Below are 23,250 nucleotides of genomic sequence, written 5' to 3'. Positions count from 1 at the left end.
ATTACAAATGTTTTATAACTTACATGACACTTGAGCAGATTTATCTTTTGTATATGAGAAAAAGCACCTTGCGTTTCTTTATATCCAGGGCAGATCAGATCAGATCATATCAACAACTTATATTCTTAACTATAAAAACTCCCTTATGCTATTAATTCTGAAGGCATGACTTGAGCCTTAATTCAATTGCCCAAACAACAACACATAAAACTTCTTTGTCAACAACATTCATCCCAGGGAAATCTCTCCTTTAGCTGGTGAAACAGACTGTATCTCCACAGCACTTCTTATGCATCTGTAAGGAAGGCTTGTAGCTATGCAAGGCATCAGAAAATTCATATGTGCGCTTGCACCTTCAGCCATAATAGTATGTTACAAATAAATGCATTCCTCTAGTCAGGCATAAATATCATTCCACCTAAGCTCTCAGAGCAGCTATAAAGCCTGAATAAATCACGCACATCTTTGGATTCCTTTGGCTAGGAATTGTCAGAAAACCAAGGTGAAAATAACAAGACCAAAAAGAACCCAAACAGAACACAACAGAACATAAACCACTCCTGCTTCCTCCCATCAACCTGCAAAACCAATAGAGGGAAACACCTGCCAATGGAAAAGGTATTGACATTTCCATTTGAGAAGATTAATTAAATTTATGTATTTTTTTAACAGCAATTCTGTATTCATTTAGAGTATAGTTCCTGAAAGAAGGAAGTGTTTAAAATGCATGAAGAAAAGTTACATGTCTAGGATCCCTTTATTAGAAAAGTCATAGCATAGCAAAAGAACATTTTTAAAGCCATGTCTAAATCAAGCAAAGTGCCAACTCGGCATATCTACCAATTGAAAATACAGTAAAAATAGCATTGGAAACTTATTAAACACATAGCCTGGCCATGGAAAAGTGCCAAAAAACACACAACCCTCCCCCCACCACCTCAGTGAAGCACAAACCAGACACAGAGCAACCAAATGAAATAGCTACTTTTAAAGTGCGATTCCTACCCCCGGTTCTAAGACTGCAAAGATTAATGCTTAACCTGCTGTGCCGAGTGGGGGGAAAAAAAACCTGTACTGACAAAGAAACTGCAAGGAGCAGGAAGCATCAGATACAATCGGGCTACAGGTTAACTAACCAGTAACCAAAAGCATCATCACAAAGCACTGCAGCAGGGATAGAAACAGAGAAGTAGCCCAGGGCAAGTACACCCAAGTGTGCAGGCAGCCCTCTCCCTCTAATAAACCCAGCAGTGGTGTCACTGTTCGCTGCCATTAATGTGCATCCGTCCTGGCAACAGGACAGAAAGGCTTTTAAAAGGAAATCATTGTATGATCAATTTTGTTATGCCTTTTTACAAGAACACTCCTGGTTTCAACTGAAATATTTTCGGATTCTTCCCCCAGATGAAAACAAATCCTACTCACCACCAAAAGGAGCCAGCTGCCTTTTGCCAGGTGTATGTGTAATTCCTTGTTCTTGTATACCCTGAAATGTGGTAATTTCTCTGTCTTGAAATTTAACATTTTAGCACCCCTTCAACATCATCATCAGGACTCTGTTTTAATTTCTAGATATTACGACCTACAGTTTCCTGTCATCTTACACATTTGGCTTACAGTAAAGAATTATTAATAATTAAAACCTACCACTGCACACTGATTAATCTTTAATCTTTTTGAAACAGAAAAAAATATTCCTGTTTAATAACAGAAATTGTCTACTGATTCTGGATGCTCATCTCAAGACTAAGCACTCAGTTACTTTCAACTGAACCTGCACAATACCGAACTTCTTTGGAGAAAAAAATCAAGCTATGAGCTTCTAAGTTTAGTCAGATGCTCAACAAATTAACAGATCTTTCTGAAAACAGTAGCCCAAATAATCCACTATACAGTAACATGTAAAGATATCGTCAAAATTATCTTGTCTGAACACTGACATAAAAGAGAATTTTCCTAACTAATTCTTGGTTAAAACTACAGCAGTAATCTTTTATCAAATTCTCCAAAGATTAACTAAAGATTTGCAGCAATGAAGATTCCATGATAACTGTTTGATAATTAGTAGGATAGGACAGTTACTTATTCTAACAGTTAAAAGTTTGCATTTAGGACCTGAACTTGGTTGACATCTCATTCTACCATCAATTCTACCATTCTGTCAAGATGTGCCTGTCAGACCTTCCTCTACAATTGAAGTGACTTCTGTCATCAAGTTTCAGTTATCAAGATATATATTTATACTCTGAGATCATCACCTATTCACCTTTCCATTAATAAACCAAAGACAGAGTGCCTGGAATTTCTCATGATGAGACAGGTTTTCTCATGATTTAAGCACTCACATAGATCCTCTCTCAACCCAATCCAATTTTTCTACCTTCTCAGTTTGAGACATAAAAAATGAACATCAACTCTTTCAGCAACAGCTATCTCAGTGTCATGGAACTCAACTGGACAGCAAAATCACCCAAAGGTAAATGCCAGCTCAGGAAGTTCTTGAAATTTTCGGAAGCCTAAAGATACAGTGGGAAGAATACTCTGCTTACCCATATCTAAAAGTTTAACAGCTTATCCACTCAGGCATCAAAGGACAGAAAGTAGGCTCCTGAATTAAAAGCAAAAAAACCCACCAAAAATCACAATTTCTGCAATCTTGATACAGTACTCACAACGGAAAGCTTTCAAACTCATCACAGCCTTACCAGTTTTTGCCTTTTGTTAATCATATTTAGTTTAGAAATTCCTAAGCTCCACAGAGATTCCATGCTGATTTCTCAAGGGCCTTTGCTGGTTTAGTGTACTTACCCATACAAATAAAGTTGTGTTTTTTTTTTTAAATATCATCACGGCAGCTCAACACAAAGCCAGAGAAGTGCTGCATCTCAGATTCTCTTTCCACTTACCATTCATTAGTACTGAGTGGCAGATTACACACACTCTAGCTTCCTTTCGATCCATGTACAGCAACTTGCACTTCAGGCTACAGCATGCCGCACAAAAAACCTGGAATTAAAAGGGAAACCACTTAAGTGTTGCTCAAAAATACGTGATGAACTGATGAATTCAGACAAGCGAATATCTGTAAAGCTTTAGACATGCAAAATGAGGTAAATTATCATATTTTCCCATTAAAGCCACGGTGAGTACTACCTGCCAAGGGTGCATTTCCTACTAATCCTGATGAAGCAGCATTACATGGAACACAGAAATGCATGTTGTCCTGATACTGCACAGTGGTGTTTTTAAAATACGTTCAGCATAAGACAATGGGTTAATAAATTCCTACCACTTTACAATCTCTTGCAGAATTAACAGTTTGGGAATTAATTTCAGTCTTAAAGCAGGAGAACTTTCTAGAATCTCCAATGTTGAAATGCACAAGTTTTCTCTACATAAGAGATTGATGTGGCAAAGATTAATTCAAACAAGTCATTTTTATTTGCCACAGGGCGATTCCTCCATATTAGCAACTCTAGCTATTTAATCCCTTCATATATAACAAGCTATTCCTCAGTTGAGACTTAAGGGAACAGTGATGTATCAAGATGCTATCAAAATGTTTTAAGTGTTCAACATATAAAACAAGACATTTGAAAAACTGAATTACAGTGGTACTACAAAAAAATCTTGCTCCATTTATATATATCTCAAAAAAAGAGCTCTTATTTACATGCTTACAAACATTACAGCATCTTGACACTAGAGAGAAGTCAGGAACTGCATTTTACACACACTGGCTGCTAAGGGGGTACCCGGTGCAAAATTACTGGGGGAACAACCTGCTGGGGAGATGCAGCTGCGTTGCTAGCGCTTCTCACCTGAACCAGCTCTAAAAATTCCCCAGTCCTGGGCATGAAACACTGTTGAGGCTTCCCACAGGCAAGCAAAACCATGAAACATGAGCAGAGCTTGTGCACCAAAACAAACACCTGCATGCAGATATGATCCTACAATAGCAATTGCAATCTCAAAATCCTGCAGAACAGAAAAATTAGGGTGCCCTAAGGATTTCTTATTTGTTTTAAATAATAGTATTTTCTTTATTTAAAAAATCAGAATATCCTCAAGGTTATTACTCGGTGACATGTGAAGATACTGATGAACATCCACTTCATGCAGAAAGCTGATGTCACACTCAGGAAATAGCAGAAATAGCAGCAGCTACCTAACAAATTAGTTCAGATATCAAGAGAGAATTTCAAATTTTAGTATAGGTGGATATTATAGCTACAATTCACTATGCGTTATTATGATCTGAAATGCTTTCTTAATCCAAAAAATTATTCCATCATCACTTCAACAGCACTATTTCTGTAATACAGACAAGAAACCACACAGGATCTTCATATTAAAATATATGTAAGCCTAACTAAATTTCAGCCAAGTCAAAGATGACACCAAATTACGACCACTTTGCAGCCTGTTACCTTTGCAGACTTTTAGTGGCAAGCATTTAAAATGAGCATACATAAAACAAGCTCTGAGTTCAGTATGAGAGCTGAAAATTGAATATGAAGAAAGAGCTCACCCATTACAACCAATTTTAATGTTTCCTAATTATGTCAACTTAAAAGATTTCAGAAACCAAATATAAGTGTGTATACACTGGCATTTTCACGCAAAAATAAACCACAACCATTCCACGAATATGAAAACCTTTTTTTAAAAAAGGAAAAAAGCAAATGTACTTTAAAAATCTGATTCCTGCATTTACACCTTCACCCAATTTCCAAGCATTCTAGGGAATATTAATAACATCACAGCATATTTTAGAGACATTTGACTTCAGTTCAGTTCTCTGGGAGAAACTTCCAGTCAAAATTTCAGTATTGAACACGGAAAAATCAATGTCTTCAACCATAAATGAAGGACTAACACAAATTAGTATCTAATTTAGGACCCTTTACCAAACAACACATCGTGCATGCAGCAAAGCTCCCAACTGCAATGATCTAAATATTAAAATAAAAGACAGGAGCAATGATAGAACATCTACACCTCCTCTCTCAGGCTGCATCAGCTTTCCAACAGTAGTAATGGAGAGCAAGAACACAATCCAGCACAAGTGACAATTCAGTCTAGTTATCAACAATCCCCGAGTCATTATCTCAGTATATCATGCTATAAAAAAACGATACAGCAGTGTCAAACCAGTTTCTATGTTACTAGGGTTTTCAGGTTGACTGGGAGTTGTTAAAGCGTTAGTTGCTAGGAAGGTTGGTGATTTTTTTTATATCTTAGTGGAAAAATATAGTTTGGGTTGTCAGTGAAAAGATGACTTCTTTTTCTAGCAAGGACAACTGTTTCATCTGACAATAGAAAATACATAAACACATAAGGTAAAAATTATAAATGTGTTCACATACATTCTTCAGGTTCTGAATTTTAATTCAAAATTTTCTGTAAATGTATTACTTTCTACCATTCCCCTGAGCTTCATATCTTCCATTAATTTTGCAATTATTATCCTGAAATTAAAAACAGAGGCAGGCTTCCCATGTGCCACTCAACTATTTTTAAATGCCATTTTCATTCCCAAATGAAACACATACATTCATCCCTACTACAATGATTTGTCGTGATGCTAAAAAAACTTAAAAAGAAACTGTTGTGCTAAAGCTTGTGTTCAAAAACATTTAGTCCCATGACTTCCCCTAGAAACAATTAACTGCAAGAGCTGAAGACACTATCTCCCCAATTCTTTGAGTGAGATCCACACATTTAATAGAAATAGTGGAAGTGTCACTGGGATTCAGTAGTTACCTACATCTCACAGGCACGTGGTCAATGGGACTTGCTTTGAGGATGGTTATCTTAACCAGAAAGCAAGAGCAGAGAGCTGAGAATAGCTATCTCTCAAGCCACTACAGCTAGATTCATCAGAGCTTGTCTGTCAAGGCCTTTGGTCTCTTTCCTCCTGGAATCGTTACAGGAATTCAGCGTTGTAAAGCAATTTGCAGTAAGTGCTAAGTATTATTTGACCTGTACTGATTCTTAGCGTTTATTAATGAGTGCTTTTTTCAGAGAAAGTAACATACAAAGACATGAAATACCAGAATTTTCTGCCACATCTTTTGACTGCATGTGTGCAAATTTGGCCCAGACTACATTAGCTAACAAAAACTTCTAGAAACAAGCTGTTTTGAGCATCATTCTAACACTCCAAGAACATTAAATATTAATGTGTAATGCATTTTTCACATCTGAGAACCAAGTTTGTCTACAGAGCAGAGGGACCTTTTCTTTTATCCATTCCCCACATATCATCCAAAACAATGCTGGTTGTTCTTCTCAAGGCTTGTCTTCAGTAGTTTTGGGGGAAAAAAAAAAAAAAAAAGAAAAAGAAAAAAAAACACACTACATTTTTTGGCCTTGCTCTATTTGTGCATGTTTTATCCATTTTGTTTACAGACATTTTCGTTTTCTGCTTCTCATTTGTGCAATTCAGGGCTTCAGTTATTACAATGAAGTAATTAAATCCAAGCAACGAACTTGTTTAAAACACAAAAATAAGTAGAAAACATTACTGTAGCTGAAAATAGTAGTCGTATTTTTTAAACTCATAAAAACCAAAAGAATTACCTAAATAACTGACAGTGTAAGTTAACATATCAAAGCTAAAATTATGGACATTCCTTTAACTTATATGCCTTACAGATTCTCCCTAACTGCAGTAAGAAAAAGATTGAGCCCTTTAATATTAACTGAAAGGTACACAAAAGGCAGGCATGTACCTCATGATGTTTATTGATCATCTGGGGTTACTAGCTCCTCATCAGGACTTGTGCTGCAATCAACCTGCGAGAGGATGGGCAGACGCAACTGGAAGTCCTGGACCAGTGCACAATGAAAGTCTGCTTAGCTCTTAAAAGTGTCCTGGGAAAGATTTTTCAGCATGTCTCAAAAGCAAATTTGAATAAAATCTACTTATCTGGCATTGCAGTGAAGAGATGGAGTGCTATGTATTTTGGTTACTAAAGGGACAAATGGGACACATGCGTAGTCCATTACGGAGCAGCAACCTGGGTTTTCTGCTAGGTTGCTTCCAGAAACACGTGGCATAAGGCTTTGAGCTTTCCAGATATATTTGCTTCTTTTAGGTCCTTGTTCAGGTCATTCTGCTTCCCTGCACTCTTCTGGTAGCAAAAGATACCGCCCATAGCAGTCAGGAGGCCTTTCAATCAACTTCAGAAATCTTTAGATAGGGCCTAAATGAACCAAAGTTACTTTTACTCTAGTTTTTAGTGGGTTTTAGTATTTCTTTTCATCTTAAAAATATTCATTAATATCTACTTGACAAGAGTGTTGATCACTTTTGAATTGTCATATTTTTTCCTAAGTTCCTACTTCCCATATGCCACTGACTTGCATTTCAGTAACAAGATATTTGGAAATACTTTACAAGCTAATCATTTACCATAAACTTGCCATGTAATAATTTGTGTTGACCTAGATGGCACATATATAAAACTTCAAAAAAAAGTCAACAGTAAAATATTTCTTATACAACAGAAAATGATACAGAAATTATGTTTTAGTTGTCTTCATCACAAAATTTCTCACCATGTGTACATACATCAGGTTACAGATAATTTACTGTATTTTTTTCCAGGAGCAAATGTATGTGCTTTAAAATAATGTAAGCAATATGAGAAAAGTTAGTAAAGAAGACCTAAAGGAACAGAGTAGATCAGCCATCTAAACCAGTAGGAATGCTAGCAATTCAACAGCACACTTCCAGTTCACATCAACATGTTTCAGTGTCTTTAATGGGATTACTGATGCAGTAATTCCTGCAAACTAGTTTCCCGCACTTAGCCATTTTATAGCAGTTTGACATGAATCCAATGATGTTCATTGTCGCAATCAACAAATACACTGGTTGTGCAGGCCAACAATTCTTTCAGTTATAAATAACAATCAGTTATTCTCTATTAGAACCCTAAACAGATTAGAGTTTAGAAACTCCTTTCTTTTCCTTCACAAATCAAACACAGCTTTTTAGGAAGAGGTGTCACAGGTGAACTGTAGCCAGTGGCTTAGGAAGTCCTCTGATCTGATTTTGTGCAGTATCAGAAAAAAAAGGGTGCTTTGAGCTTACTCACAAAACTCAAACTTACCTTCCCACAAGCTCTGCAATGATGCCTTCTTTTGGTGAATGTAAATCTGGCCTCGCATTTCATACAGTTTGGCGCTTGAGAATCTGGAACCCAAACTGGAGCCACCTCACCCAAAGTTGTAAAAGGCTTTCTGGCTGGAGCTCCAAACTGACCAGCTCTGAGATCATTATCTGGACTATCTGGGGCTACTGCAAGGCACGGACTACTAGAGACTCCAGATTCATACTCTTCTAAATGTTCCCCATTAGTATCAGTAACAGAGGTGTTTGAGGATATTTCACCAGGAAACGCATCTGCTGTATCCCCTAAATGTGTCTTATTAAAGACATTCTTGTTTTTACTATTACCTCCACAATTTGGGGGAACAAGATCATTTTGTAAGTGGTCCGATAATGGCTTTGGAATCTGCAGTTTAAGATTTGTAGGTTGTTTAGGTCTCGCACCACCAAAAGGAACACTGATAGATTGCAGATTAGTCACTGGTTTTGGTGAAGTTTGCCCTTGCATGGATGAAACCTGACTACAAAGATTATGTAAATAATTTTTCTTTATGTGGTCACCAGTGCTGTTTAAAATCAGACTGCTCCCTTCCGTGGTTTCAATTCCTCTCTGTTCATAAACATTAGTGTAACATTCTGACTTGCTCTCCTCTATCTCCTTTTCCTCTGTTACCGAGTCTTCCTTGGAGGGTAAAGTCTTTGGAACGTGAGCAACAACTGGGTTCTGCATTCCATAGGAATCACAACCATTAGACAGAGAGCTTGTTGCTGATGTAGCCACCACATCAGAGAGACTGGACCCTTCAAGCTCATCTATATCAGCCCCTTTTAAGTCTATGCCTGCCTCCATCATCCCATCTCCACCTTCTTTACTATTACTACATGCCTCATCAGGCTGTTTTGTCTGCAAAAGTCTTTCATTCTCTCCCAGAGTTTGCTTATTATTCATCTCATTCAACTTTGTCAGTTCCCAATTAGTCATCTCCTGAGATTCAGGGTAATGCTCTGCCATGCTGAGCAAGTCCGTTGTGCCAAGATTTTTATCACATTCAATGACTTCGCTTTCAGTGGCATTAACATCCTCAGGGGCAAAATGTTCTGCAACACATTCCTTGTAATTGCCACTTCCAGCCACGTCAAGTTGACAAGTTTCGGTGAGCCCAGATAGCCTAGACTGTAACTGTTGGGTTGTTTCTTGTTCTACGATTAAACTTCCATTACTTGAACCAGAAGAAGAGTTTTTAGCTTCTAGATCTGTTCTCTGAGGAATGGCTTTACTCGTAAAATTTTCAACTGATAGACAGTTTTCTTGCATTTTAATGGTACCATCAACTGGTCTCTCTAAGACAGTCACTGCATTAATCCCTGCAGCTGTAGCTTCTGATAACAGTGAATCTTTACTCATGTTAAAATCATCCTTTAATCGAGAGGAGGGGCATGCAACGGTCAGGCTTTCAGATGAAGCATTAATCAAATGACTTACAGAGTCATCTTCAGTGCACAGCCTATTTACTTGCTTTTCTGTATCTATATCTTTTTCCATGGATCCATTTACAGTAACACTAAACTGATCACTCTGTCGGTGTTCATTATCCAGTGTAAAGCTAATAGTGTCCATTAGGGACTGACTGTTGTAATTTTTACAATCCAGCAAATCGCCACTTTGTAGTGTTCTTCTGTCACAGTTATGCATGACTGCCACCACTAGCACATTTTTCTCCTCTGGCAAGCAAACTGTATCTCCACATTTCTTCTCTCCTGTTTCCATAGTGTTACACTGATCATCCCGATTACTATTTCTTCTAATCAATTGATCATCTGCTGCTGCCTGATCATCAATCCACATGACTGGGGTCTCTCGGCTTATGCTAAAATCCTTTCCATTAGCACAGTGATCTTCTCTGCCTGTTGGTGTAGTCACTGAATGAGACAAGGAGAAAGACTTCAATCTCTGTTGACATTCACTGGGAGTCGTAGCTTCATTCGTGTTGGCTACAGTTGGGTTAAAAGACAGATGGCGAGAAGGCGGATCTAGAATCTGATTCCACTTTGCACCCAATAGCGTAGGTGAAACAGCGGCATCTGAAAAAGTGTTTAAATAAGAGAACTTACTGTCCCATTAAAGTTACAGGTTCTATTAACTCTGTTGCATTAGAATGCCCCAAATATAAATGTAGAGATATTCAAATATGGGCACAACAGCAAAACGTATCTGCCCTAAGTAACATCCTTGGTCAACCATTAGTAGTGTAATTGCATAATGCTTCTGGAACTCAAGAAGTTTAGAGCTACACCAATTAGTATCAGGTTGAATTTGCACAGGCAACTTTAAACTATTGATTAATATACTCTAGACAGCTAGAAATGCCTAGAAAGATTCCCCCTCCCATAAAATGTTCAACTTCCTTGACGGCACAAAAGCAGCAATTAGACTTAGCAAAAAGTTCAATACTTCAAATATGATAATTTTCATTACATGATTTATGTGACCTAATAAAACATTTCTATGCTTCAGTCTCCTAAAACTTCAAAAGAAGCTTAAAATAAGTTTTGTCTGATTTGTTTAAAATAAATTATTAAAATATTGCCACTGAGATTAAGCTTCACAAAACCTATCTTGGAAAAGCGTTCAAAAGATTTTCTATTAAAAGAGTGAGAAATTTTTAAAAAGTAAACACAATGAATGGAAACAGAAGAAAATACTACTAACAAATACTGAAGACACACCATGCAAAATTAAGAAATGTTTTTTGCAAGTTCTGAGATTAATTTGCAACTCAAAACCAAAAAGGGTGTCACAGATCTCTCCCTCTTCAATGGTCTTCTCTGTAGAGTACATCTAACGTGCACCTACAATCTCGTTCAAAATGACTCACCTTCGTTTTGCTCGAATTCATCTAAAACCTTATCGAGGTTATATGCCTCTGCTTGGAAATAGTTCTCCATTTGTCAGGGAAAGACCACCAGATTCTTGTCTGAACCTGCCAGAGAACAATTACAATCAGACATTTAACTTTCAGTCAGCAGTGTTCCACTGCATATTGCCCTGATTTAAGGAGAAAAGAAGTCCTTTATAAATCAAATTTTAATACATTACATGCATAAATCAAAAGTATTTTCCAGGAATAAAAATTATTTGTGTGCTTAAACTTGTTTAATTCAGATTAACAACCTCCCCAAACTTGCTTTGGATTTTATTACCTCCAGTCTCCCACATTAATGTGTCTAACCATCAGGATCATCATAATGGTAAGAACAAAACTACTCCAACACCAGTTGGAAAATAATAGTCTAGAGAACCAGAAGGCCAGCTAGCAATCTGAAGATCCGTGCTCCCACCAATTAGCTCATGTGGCTTTGAACAAGTAGTTTAAATGATCTGTGCTTCTGATTTTTTAATGTATATGAGGCTAGCAGAATCCGTGCCACTCCTCAATTCCCAGAGATGCTTCAAAGATTCATACTTGTAAAAGTTGTTAAAGGACTTAATGGGTGTTACTTGAATTGTGCTAGCTCTTAAAATGCCTGCTTTAATAATCCTTGTTTCCCTGAAAGGCAAGCACTGGAAATCTAGCAAAATGCAGAGAAGTAAACAGTCTCATCAAAAGATAATACTCTCAGGCTAGAAAGGAAGATGACAAGGGAGAAATGAAAAAAAACAACACCACACACCCAACTCTAAGTCACTAAATAACTTTCTACAGTTTCACATAATAAATGTTTTCACCCTAACAGTAGGAATATGGTCCTCTTGCTACCAAAGGCTTGTAGCAACAAGACACCTTGATTCATTTTTTAAAAACATTCACTACCAGCAAAGACATTTTCACTGAGAAATGTGTGCCATAACCTATATACCATAAACAGAGACCTCGATTTGATCTGTTCTCTGAACATCATCCAAAACAGCCTTATCCTCTTTAGAGTTGGCTTTCAACGTTGTGAAATAAGGAAATGGATAGAGGGTGAGAACCTTGTTTTGCAGTAAGGAACAGCGTTAGACCTGACAGCTAGACTCCAGCTCAATTAAAAACTTGCTCTTTTAAACTAGCAATACAGCGGGCACAAGAAACACATTAGAGGAAGTTTCCAATTCAAAACTACACTTTCTTTCCTTTAACATTACCCCCCTAGTATCTGGATTTGAGGAAAACATCAACCAGTTTTATTTCAATTACTATAACATTAAATACAGTTTCGTAATTTATTGTAGGCAACAGCTACGATTAGGTTACCAATACAAAAAGATCATGCATTGAAATATCACAAAATGCAGAATTCAAGCTTTAAGGCTGACCTCAAATTTGACACATAGTTTTTTTAAAAGATTATCATGTTACAATGTGAATACATTGCTATTTAATATAATCAGAGTAAATTGTGTTTTAAAATTATACACAAAAGCTGATTTTAAAGAAAATCAGTATAAAGGCAACTTAGAAACTGCAATAAGCATTACTCAAAAAAAAAAAAAACAACACACTTTGCAAGGACATTCAGAGATAAACTAGACTTGTCACCTTGAAAACTCACAGATTTTCTAAACTCACTAAAATCCCTGCTCTGGGATTTTAGATTAAATACTGCAAGGAAAATAGATGATTGGCCATATTATTTACTGTTCACAAATGCACGGATTATAACAAAAGCAAGGAAAAGCTGCCCAGCCTGATCAAAGGTTGCATTTCAGAAGTCTAAAAAACTCAACACTTTGCATTCTCCACCAAAAGCCAGGTTCTGACCTCTAACTATGACAGAGTGTACTCTCTGATCCTTTAAATACCTACTGTAAGGTCTTCCTGAGTTATCCGATCTCCCCAGTACATCATTATATTAAAAATCTTTCATATCATTTTAACTGAAACAAATCATATTTACTACACACATTTCAATTAAACCAAAGTAATTCCAAAGAGCAGAGGCTTCTCCTTAGACATACAAATACTAAATTCATTCAAACTACACCCAAACTGCAAGAGTTTGGAGGTTCTCTTGCACTCTTCTCTCCACTTCATTTCAACTTCTTAATAGGAAGCATCTTCATGAGCTCAGTAAATATCAAACATGGAAAAGTTAACTGGAATCTGTCCCAATGAATATTTGCTTGAATTTTTTGTTCCATTCAGAGTTCTAAACATCAACCAAAATTAACTCACTATAGTAAGACTGTTGTGTTTCAAAATACCATATAATTTCACATCCATTTATAATGTATTTAATTTACGTTATAATTATAACATTCCAGTCTAGCAAACAATTGAGGAAGATGTGAATAATTATTCCTTCGCGAAGTCCTACTGCTAAGGTCAATGATGCAAAGAGTATTTGTTAGTGAAGCATTGCAAGACTGAAAAGTCTGACACAAAATTTTGTGTTCAAGAGTTAAACTGTGATGCTGTCTGAAGCAACCGCGCTCAGATTTCCATGTGCTTTCACAGTGGAAAAGGGAATCCAGTCAAGGCATTCGCTAGGACACAAACACTAACTCTGCAATATGGGTGGCCCCAAAGAACTAGGCTACAAGCATTAATTTTTTTTTTGTTTGTTTTGCTTATTTTAGAGAAGATAATGATTACTGACAAGCATGTTGATGGGGAAGGAATGGCATGCTGATTACACAGTTGCTGAAAACATGTTTTTAAGTAACTCTTTGGACTGCATTTTGATTCTGTATAACTTGCAAATGTTTAGAAAAATTCAGACCTGACCATTCATACAACTTCAAAACCTGACTGAAAGCCTGATCAAAATTACTTTGGATCTAACTCAAATTTATGCACATTGCAGAAGGTAGAATATAAGCTACATTTGCCTCTTAACATTTCCAAATTTAGTCCTATATTAGCAGTTTTTATTGTCATACAAATCAGGAACAAGACATGCCTAAATAAAGAAAGCAGTGTTAGGAGTTCATAACAAATATAATCATTTTTATTTACTTTAGTCAGGGTTTGGCTTTTAAATTTTACATTAAGTGTGATTTTATAACATTAGAAAAATACAAATATTCAGACTTAGGAGACCACATGTTTAACAATAGCAATGGCATATAGAGAAGACTTAGAATTTTGTTCCCACTCCTCTTCAATCCCAATGTGGTTATCATATCATTGCATCTCTGTGAAATTATTTTTTTATTAACATCTGTATTATCTAATTTTAAATATCTAATACTTTTGAGTTTAAATTTGGTCCAATACGACAGAGGGATTTTTTCTATATGTTTAAAAATAAACAACTATGTGTAAACAAATATATGCAACCATATGAATTCTGAAGCTCAAATACTGTCACACCAACATACAATGAGCCAAAATTCAGACTGATGGCTGCTAATAATCCAAACTGACGAGAGAAAAGACCTTTTATATCATTATTGTTATTTCACTTACTGATGTACCAGGATATATGCAGAATCTTTTATTTTTAACTCACAGTCACTAAGCTGACAGCCAGTCTAAATGACGTCTCATTGTCTATGCAAGTAGGTATTTCTGAGAAAGGGTCCGCAGCAAATCTTCAGGACTAATATCTAAAATTATTAGTACCATATAAAAGAACACAACAACCCCCCAAAACGTTTCGAGAAGTTTCTGTTCAAGGGCAAAACACACTGCCAAACCCACAAAAGTCCTTACTGCCCTCTTCCTGACAGAAAAGGATGAGTACTCATGTTCCTAACTGACACCCGCAATGCTTCTTAGTCAATACATTGTCAGCAACTCGTATTTTTGCCAGTTTAAGACCTAATACCTCAGCTGATAGCCAGCAATCAAGATCAAAACAGAAAACACAAAATGCTCTTACACAGAATGCTATAATAATCCGGTAGCTGTTTTCCCCGTGGTTTACAATTTAATTTTATTTTGAATATTTTTATGAAATATCCAACCTAAATAAAAAATATATTCCTTTAGAGGTCTTTGGAAACTTTGCTTGTAACTGACAGGTACCACTATAAAAGTTTGGAACAGTTTTAGAATTACTCTAGTCCCAAACTTCCTCCTAGTATAGAGGTTGAAATCGTATTTTTAAAGAATCCTTGAAAGTTGTGAAACTCTTTAGTATTGCTTGACTATTCCAAGCCATGGCATGGAGAGAAGTTGAGAAACAAACACACAACTCTGGAAAAGTGAAAATAAAAACATGAGCAAATCACGGAGAAATTTCAATGGCAATTTTAGCTGTATGCTGCCAAAAAGGAGACACTTCCTAAATTAGTATATATTGGGATGAACAATATGAAGAAGAGGATATTGTGCCAGCATAAGGAAAACGAAACATAAATCACCAATCCAATGAAAAGCGTAGATGTTTTTTCAAAAATACAGTCTTCCATGCAAAGATTTGTCAGAAAAGACTAATTATAGGCAAAAACCTCCATTAAATAGCAAAAAAATTTGTTAAATTCTGTATCCAAAAAAAGAGAATACAATGGCTACCATTCACTGGTACTGTAAGTCCAGAAATCAAGATCACTTGTTATCCATTGAAGAGTCACCTCCTGTCTTTCATGGCTAATGAAAACATGCAGCCTGTCAATCAGATTATTTTCAAGCTCCTGTTGGACCACAGATCATGCATAATTCAGAAACTCTGTGTTTTACTTATCGATTTCTTCATACAACAGCATGGACTTATCATCATCTTCATCTCTAAAACTTAAGAACTTAAGTTTTATCAAGCTTACATGCTCTACTCTCCCCTAATGTCTAAATATAAAAGTGCATGTATCTGAATGTCTGTGTTATATGTATCCAGAATCATTATCCTAGTCAACATAGCGTTTAGACCTAAGACAAGTTTTAACTGATTAGTAGAGAGAGAAGAAGACAGAAGCAAAGGACAGAAAAACCTTCCTTAAAATTAGATGGTATTCTAAACAGGCTTAACCTTGGAGACTGCCTCTCAAGACAGCTCAGATATCCCACATGCCAGCTTCTTCTTGGGAAATGAACGGTACAAAGAGATAGGCTTCGTGTTACACCTGCAAAAGCAGCAAGATTCCTGTTTGTTTTGGTCTCTATGATAAGGGAGTATGTAACCGATGATCTTCTGCACTGCACATCCTAAACTATCCTCAAGATTTTTTCACCACTGGAACTGACTGCCTTAAGTCTTTAAAATTTTCTTGACTCTAACAGTGGATGACCAGCACACAATCACATTAAAATGCTATAATAAAAAATGCACCAAAAGGAAATAATACCAACATAACAACTGTCAGCCTCATTGCAAAGGCCTGAAAATCAGAGAACATGTAAAGAACCAGAATAAGAGCTCAGGACTTTCTATCATTCTGTCCTGCGTAGATTACTCTTTCAGTAGGAAACTGTGAACGTACACGTTTCAGTAAACTCTTAATAAACAAAATACTCAAGTAGTTTATTATAGTCCTCACCACCAATATATATGAAAGACTCCTAACATGAAAGTCACAAGGGGCATGATCAAACTGAAACCAAACATTGCTCATCCATCCTGATAAAAATCAGATGTCCAGAAAACGTCATTTTCCCACAGCATGACAACATGGTATTACATATCAACTGGACAAATTAATTTATTAGATTTAGTGCTCCTGAGGACTTCCTTCAACCTCAAGAAACTTGTTCCATCTCCCTTTAGTGATCTTTGTATTCTTTGTCCCTGGGAGGAAGAAGTCGAGCACCTTTGCTGTAAAGAACAGCTTGTTCAGAGAGTTCAGCAATAGCTGCATTTTTAACTGATAAGATCTACCTACAGCACAGACGGAGGAAGAAAGACTTTGCCCACTTCCCCCCTCCCCCAAACAAAATAAGACACATCTTTGCCTTAAAACAAGGCAATTACTCTCAAGAAAAAACAAAACAACAAAATGCTAAAAATACTTCATCATGTTTTATATATTCATCCATACAGAGGTATACGTATATAAATATCTATAAGCATACATAAAAATACATGCATTTCAAGTACATAGCCCTGAATCATTATATTCTAAAGCAGAGCTTGCCTCTTACCTTTTTCTCTTATATATATGTTAAGAAACGAATGACCCTGTGCCTACTCATGGTGACTGCAGCACAAACAGCCAGTTCTGCTGAATCAGTGTGTTCTACTTGATCCTAGAAAGAAAATATAAACATGTATTTTATGATTGGTAATTCTGCCACAAAGCATGTTTTTTCAACGCATGACTGCAGCTAGCACAGGCACATTTGGCAAATGCTGCAAGCCTTCAAATGATTTGGATTACATATGCAGCTTTAAATTCAGGGATCTATGCACTATGTTGCTATTGCACTCCAATATTCTGGTGAAAAAAGCTGCTAACAAAAAACACATTACTACCTAGCTACTATTATTCTTCATTTAACTGCAAACCCACAGAGTGAGGCAGTAACTCCATCTGTCCTTGTATTCTTGATGACCTTGATTGTAACGCTTAATTTATAAAACTAGCCTCTGAAGTTAATTATATTACACTACAATAAGCCTTCTAAAAATAAAGAGCTAGTAGCTTTGATATTCCACAGAAATTCACGGCCCTCTGAATTTTGTAAACTGTATTCATCAGCTTCCCACTGATTTTGTTACAGCTGAACAACTGGTTTTGTCGTCAAATTATTCCCCCTACAATCTTAGGCTCCCTTCATTTTCTAAAGGCTTCTTCTTCCAAAAACCACAATGGCATCAACCTTCAATAGCAGGGAAGACCCAAGCAAAAACAGTCTTCAGAAGAAACTGTCTTGTTCTCTTAACTGAAGTGTTTCTATAGGTCAGGTGCTCATTTTCACAGGCTGCATCCTAACAGTCACTATAGCTCAAAAAATCCAACACAGCCATGAGCAAAGGAAAGAGACCAGTTTATGACAAACAGCGCAACAAGAACAAGGAGTGAGATAAATTCATGTTTAAAGCTTTGCTGGTGCTGGTATTTGACCTGTTAAGTAGTTGAAATATTTATTAGTGCTCTAATGAAGCAGCAGCATATGTTAGAAGAAAATCTTAAAACTCTGGCAAAATTAACAGAGCTAAAAAAAAAAAAAATGTCAGTTCTCAGTGCATGAAAGCAATAGTCAGTGTTACACTACAATTTTCCCAGTGTTGTTTATTATTCTTTTGAGAAATAAGCTACAGTAATAATTCCAGGAAACTAATGAACTGAACAGTAGCACTCTTAGTAGTACTGTTATCAAATTCAGAAAAAAATCCCACAGCTTTGTATGCCAACAGACCTGTTCTTGTATGCAAGTGAAATTCCTGATGCCACGTATATTTCTGCCTTTATAAGCTAAGATCAATTTGCGATATTTGGGAAATAGTAGAAATTATTATATTACAAAGTGCTTCAGATAGGCTTCGTATGTATGCAAAAACAGAGGCGAGGGAAATTTAATTCCACTGAAAGGCTTCAGAATGAGAAGCTCTTTCCAGAGGATGTGTAGTACACGTGGCAGCGAGGCAAGGTTATCTGTGCCACCACCATGTCCCCTCCTGGCCTGCAAGCGGAGGAAAATTATTCCGTTTTCCCGACCCCACTGAAAAGATGGATCACTTAATGACAATTCTGTTTGTGATTTATGACGAGGCCTGTCAACTGCATCATGAAAATCAAACATAGTTCACAGGAACCAGCTGGTCATACATTAACCACAAAGTTCAGTCTTCACCGATCAGAAATGGATCAGCCCCAGCGACCTACAGCTGAACCACGCGGTGCTGTTACCCGTGCTCTAAGCCAACGAGCCTTCTAGGCTAGTGATATTCAGGACAACAACACAGCTTTATTATTCATTGTTTTTATTCTGATCCACTTTCCTTGTTCCATTCTTCCCAGGTAATAACTTTTTTGTCTGTAACCATTCAACAGAGAAGAACACCGATCCAATCAATTGCTACCAGTCTCCAAAGAAAGCTCTGAAGAGATACTACCTGGAGGTCCTAGAGCTTTTTGTTTACAATTCAACATTTACTCTTGGAGCCATTTTTCCTTTACAAAGATCAATGCAAAAATCAAAGCATGCTTACAGATATGAATGCAATACATTTAAATAAAAAGAAATTTTAAAAAAGTAAATTATAAGGTTTGGATTTCTTGAAAAAATTAACAAGTTGACAAGAGAGCCAAATTCTTTTTCCAATACAAAGTTAATGTAAGAGAACTACACTAAAATAAAAATCAAGGACAAAAAGAATAACTACAAAGGAGAGTCAAGAATATTAAAAACCATGTATAACCCAGTGATTACTAGGTTTTTCACAAATCATACACACTGCTAAAAAAGGGTTCCATCACACTTGAAAAAAATACATATATTTCCACCTAAAAATTATGTGCTGACTGAGACTCAAGATCATTACAAATTAATGAGGCCCAGTGTGTCTGCTGTTCCAGTTTGCTTACTTTGAGCATTTCAGAGTTTCTTATCTCTTCTGCTGATGGTTGGCTGAACTCTTCTGTCTCCTGCCCTACACTGGTATCACTCAGGTGCTGCTTTGCTTATACCCTACATGTATGATTTCCCTCAGGAGCTCCAAGAGGGCGACTGCCAATTACTGCAAAAGCAAAACAGAAATTGAAGAGAAATTTGACAAGCAGAGACGTGCCCAGAATAAAGAGAGGATGGAGAATAAAAGAAAAGAGCCCTAAAAATATAAAATTAGAAATATCTTCTATAAAAAAGAAGGTAAAAAATGTTTACAAGACCAAATGGAAGTAATCTGAACTCTTGAAATAGGTTATAATAAATGGATAGAGACTGAAAAGAAGTAATTTTGATACTACGTTAAAAAAATGCAGAAAAAGCTCAAAGCATGAAGAGATGCTAAAAAATGCTTCCATTTACTGGCAAGGATCCAACTCTTAACTACACTACGGATCCTCTATAATGTGCTGCCAGTGAGAAGATGTCTTTGAGTAGGCAGGAGTACATTTGCAGCCATTTTAAGGCACTTTATTATTGCTGGATTAGTTGAACTAGGCATTATCTTACATGCAAACCCAGATTTCAATGCTGGTATCTGAACTTCCCAGCTTTTCTTCGCTCTGGAACTATAAGATGGCAGATTCAGAGAGACTTCAGCCAGGGGACGTATTCAGGTCCCAACTTTGCAAGAATAAAAACTACAAGAAATATTGTAGCAGGGGGTTACATTAATAGGACAACAGTGTACTCAAACAAGAAGAGAAACAGGTAGCAAGTTTCAGGACGCACATCAGTTATACAATATGAATTATTTTCTGTGATCAGTTAATCTGGAAGCTAAATTTTCACAGGCGGAAAAGGTGAGGCTTCTTCACTCAAGTAATGAAATGCTTGGAATAATAGTACTTTACCAAGCACTCAACAATTTTGTCACTTCATAACAGTTCCTTCTTGGCCTCTCTCAAACAAAGCAGCAACTTTCAGTCAAGTTTCACATCAACATGTGTCTGTATTATTTTCCAAGACCTAATGTAAGTGGAAAGAATAAATACTACGCAGGAACGCTGCTCTCGCAAAGGCAATCCTCCAGACCTGTCCCAGGATACACTTTCCCAACAGCACCTGGAAACAGATGGACAGTGTATGTCCACAGTAACTGAATGAAAGCAAGCTTCATTCGCCATCGCTGTTAACTTTGCTGAACAGTACACTGACCCTCGAACAGCTATTCATTCTGTACAAAGTATGGGGCTCTTTCTACCTAGTGTGTGCCAAACAAAAGAAAGGGTGGGCATTATAAAATGTTTGCAACACAGCAGTAGCAATATCTGTGTCACGCACATGAAAATGCCTGCAATGGCTAGGGCTTCGGATTAGGCTCCAAATTAAACACTTCAACATGAATTGTTCTATTAATAAATTAAACTAGCAGCCATATAATGCAATAAGAAAAAAAAAAGAAAATTACTATTTTTAAAATGCTAATTTATTAAAGGAGACTCAGCAAATAACAGCAAAATTTTTCAAAAACATCTTGTCTAAGAAACAGTCCAGGACAGAAAATCCCATTAAAACTCGCCATAAACCCATATAATAATAAATACTAAAAACAGCAGTAAGAAATGAAATGTAACAAATATAAACAACATACAGTCACTCCTAATCCTCTTCCTGCACCAAAATCTCAAGATGACCAAGTATCCTTCAGTTTATTTCCCGAAATTTGCTGATATTCCTACTACTCAATGTAAACTACCCAGAGTAGACTGGGGCATGGTAGGCTATTTCTGTGTAAGACAACACACTCTACCAGCTCACTACCCATGAATGCTCACAAAAGATAAACTGTTCCAACGTTGCATTGGTTTGCCTATTTTTCCAATCAACTGCATAAACGGAGATGGACAACACCTAAAGCAGAATACAGTCGCTCTAATTACTTCACTAATATTTGCATCTTTTCCCTTGACTTTTCCCCATGACATTTTAAAGCTATTATTTTCACTTTTGTCTCCAGCCAAGTTTCCATAAGGAGACATTCACGCATGCCAGAGCAGCAGTAAGGCAGTCAAAAGAGCAGCGACTTCAAAGAAGCATTACAGAAAGTATCACAGTCAAAAGTAACAGGGAAACAAGGAAAATTTTAGCAGTGTTACCAACCTTTGTCCTCCAGTAAATAAGAGAAAGCAGCCCAACTGCAAAGGACACCTGCTTTATAACAGTTTACAGCAGAAAATAAATTCCATTTCCTACCCTTTTTACTATTTCAAGGAGAAAGAAATGGATTTATTTGCTTGACACAGAAAAGAGCCTTGCCAAAAAGCCCGTACTTCCTCAGCATGCTGCAGAGGCATGGCCCTCAGCACCTGGAGACAGGAACCGCGCATCCTTCTTCAATAACTGCTTTTGACTGCCTTGAAAAGTATCCATCCCTGGCTCTGTGGAAGAACAAATAGATAGATTTACACCGCAGTGCTGCCTTCGATGCAAGTTTTTCCAGAGGAATACAGTTGGAAAAAAAGAGAAAAATCTTTTCCTGAGCTAATTCATATGCTTACAGAGCTCACTTCAAAATTTAGTGGTTTATAAATCTAACATTTTGTAACACTTTGTTTCATACAACTCCCAAGTTTAAAATAATGTAAAACCACAAAAAAAATAATGCACAGTGTATTACACATAAATTTAATATGAAATCATGTTTCTTAATTTGTGCATGGATTTCATGTAATGTCATCAATGTAACAACATGCTTTCTTAAAAAATCTATATATTTAACATACTGAAGTTGTTACTTAATTCAAATGCAAACTAAAGTAAAACATATAAATAGGTTTATGAGATGACTTTTTATGTTTCTATATTTGAGAAACAAGGGTTTCAGTATTAGAAGTTAATATTTAACTGATTTGAAGAATAAAATTATTTAAAGTCACACACTATGTACTTCAGAGTAAATTAATCCTTTATTCTCACACTTTATGAGTTTTCTTCTTTCTAATGTAGGGTAGAAAAAAGAATTAATCTCAAATACACTGATTATTGTTTCAGTATTTCTTAGATTTGGGCAATAAGGGAAAAACTGACTAAGCTCCCCTAGAATCACTAATTAAATGCCTACAACTGCCAAGGAATTGTCCTTTCTATGAAACCCACAAGGGGCCAATACTTGCAGGTGCCGTGAGCAAAATCCATATCTGATAATAAAAGCCAGAATTGTCACACAACCAGAATGGGACAGATGAAAAGGACAACGGGCAAAGAGGGAAACCGCTTTGCTACCATTTACTAGCCCAGCAATTCTGAGTGGTGCCCACTGGGGAGAGAAGCTGCTAGAAGCGACACAATTCATGCACTCAGGTGCTCTTTAGACAAAGAAAGAGAAAAAGTCTGAAAGTCTACAGCCATTTTCTACTGAAGATAGTCAATCAGCTACTGAAGCCACCTTTATCAACACATTTGGGATATGCTGTTGTGGTCATTTTTGCTCATCTGATAGCTATGTAACCTAACAGTGTTGTAAAATCTTCCACACACAAATTTTTAAGAAATATCATAATTATAGACAGCAAACGGTTACTGTTTCTTAAATCTTATGTTATATAGAGCTGGATTAACATGCATCCTTGAAAATAAATTCAGAGATCTATAAATTTTTATCTCATACTCTCTTCAACCTGAAATTTTCTCAAAGGAAGTACTTTTAATCCCCATTGG

The 23,250-nt window shown here is 36.6% G+C and overlaps 1 protein-coding gene across 7 annotated transcripts in view; it reads right to left on the bottom strand.

Moving 5' to 3' along the window:
• The window catches only part of ZFYVE9 (zinc finger FYVE-type containing 9), a 64,313-nt gene that overhangs the window by 27,635 nt on the left and 13,428 nt on the right, over positions 1-23,250 (bottom strand). For 5 of the 7 annotated variants that reach the window (XR_015222371.1, XM_086617712.1, XM_086617717.1 and 2 more), the window contains exons 2-5: positions 17,125-17,229; positions 10,999-11,103; positions 8,124-10,204; positions 2,907-3,006 (exon numbers count right to left, since the gene is read on the bottom strand). Coding sequence is in view for 6 of the 7 variants with exons in the window: in XM_086617712.1 (XP_086473838.1) it covers positions 2,907-3,006; positions 8,124-10,204; positions 10,999-11,068 (2,251 nt within the window). In the remaining variant the exon portion in view is untranslated. Of the gene's footprint in view, positions 1-2,906; positions 3,007-8,123; positions 10,205-10,998; positions 11,104-17,124; positions 17,230-19,511; positions 19,539-23,250 lie in introns of those variants that run through there. The other 2 variants (XM_086617713.1, XM_086617714.1) reach the window with 2 other exon arrangements.

Source organism: Tauraco erythrolophus, chromosome 10 (genome assembly GCF_009769465.1).
Source record: "Tauraco erythrolophus isolate bTauEry1 chromosome 10, bTauEry1.pri, whole genome shotgun sequence".
Classification (NCBI taxonomy): domain Eukaryota; kingdom Metazoa; phylum Chordata; class Aves; order Musophagiformes; family Musophagidae; genus Tauraco; species Tauraco erythrolophus.
Note: the sequence above shows the minus strand (reverse complement) of the source record. Positions and strands in the feature narration are given on the sequence as shown.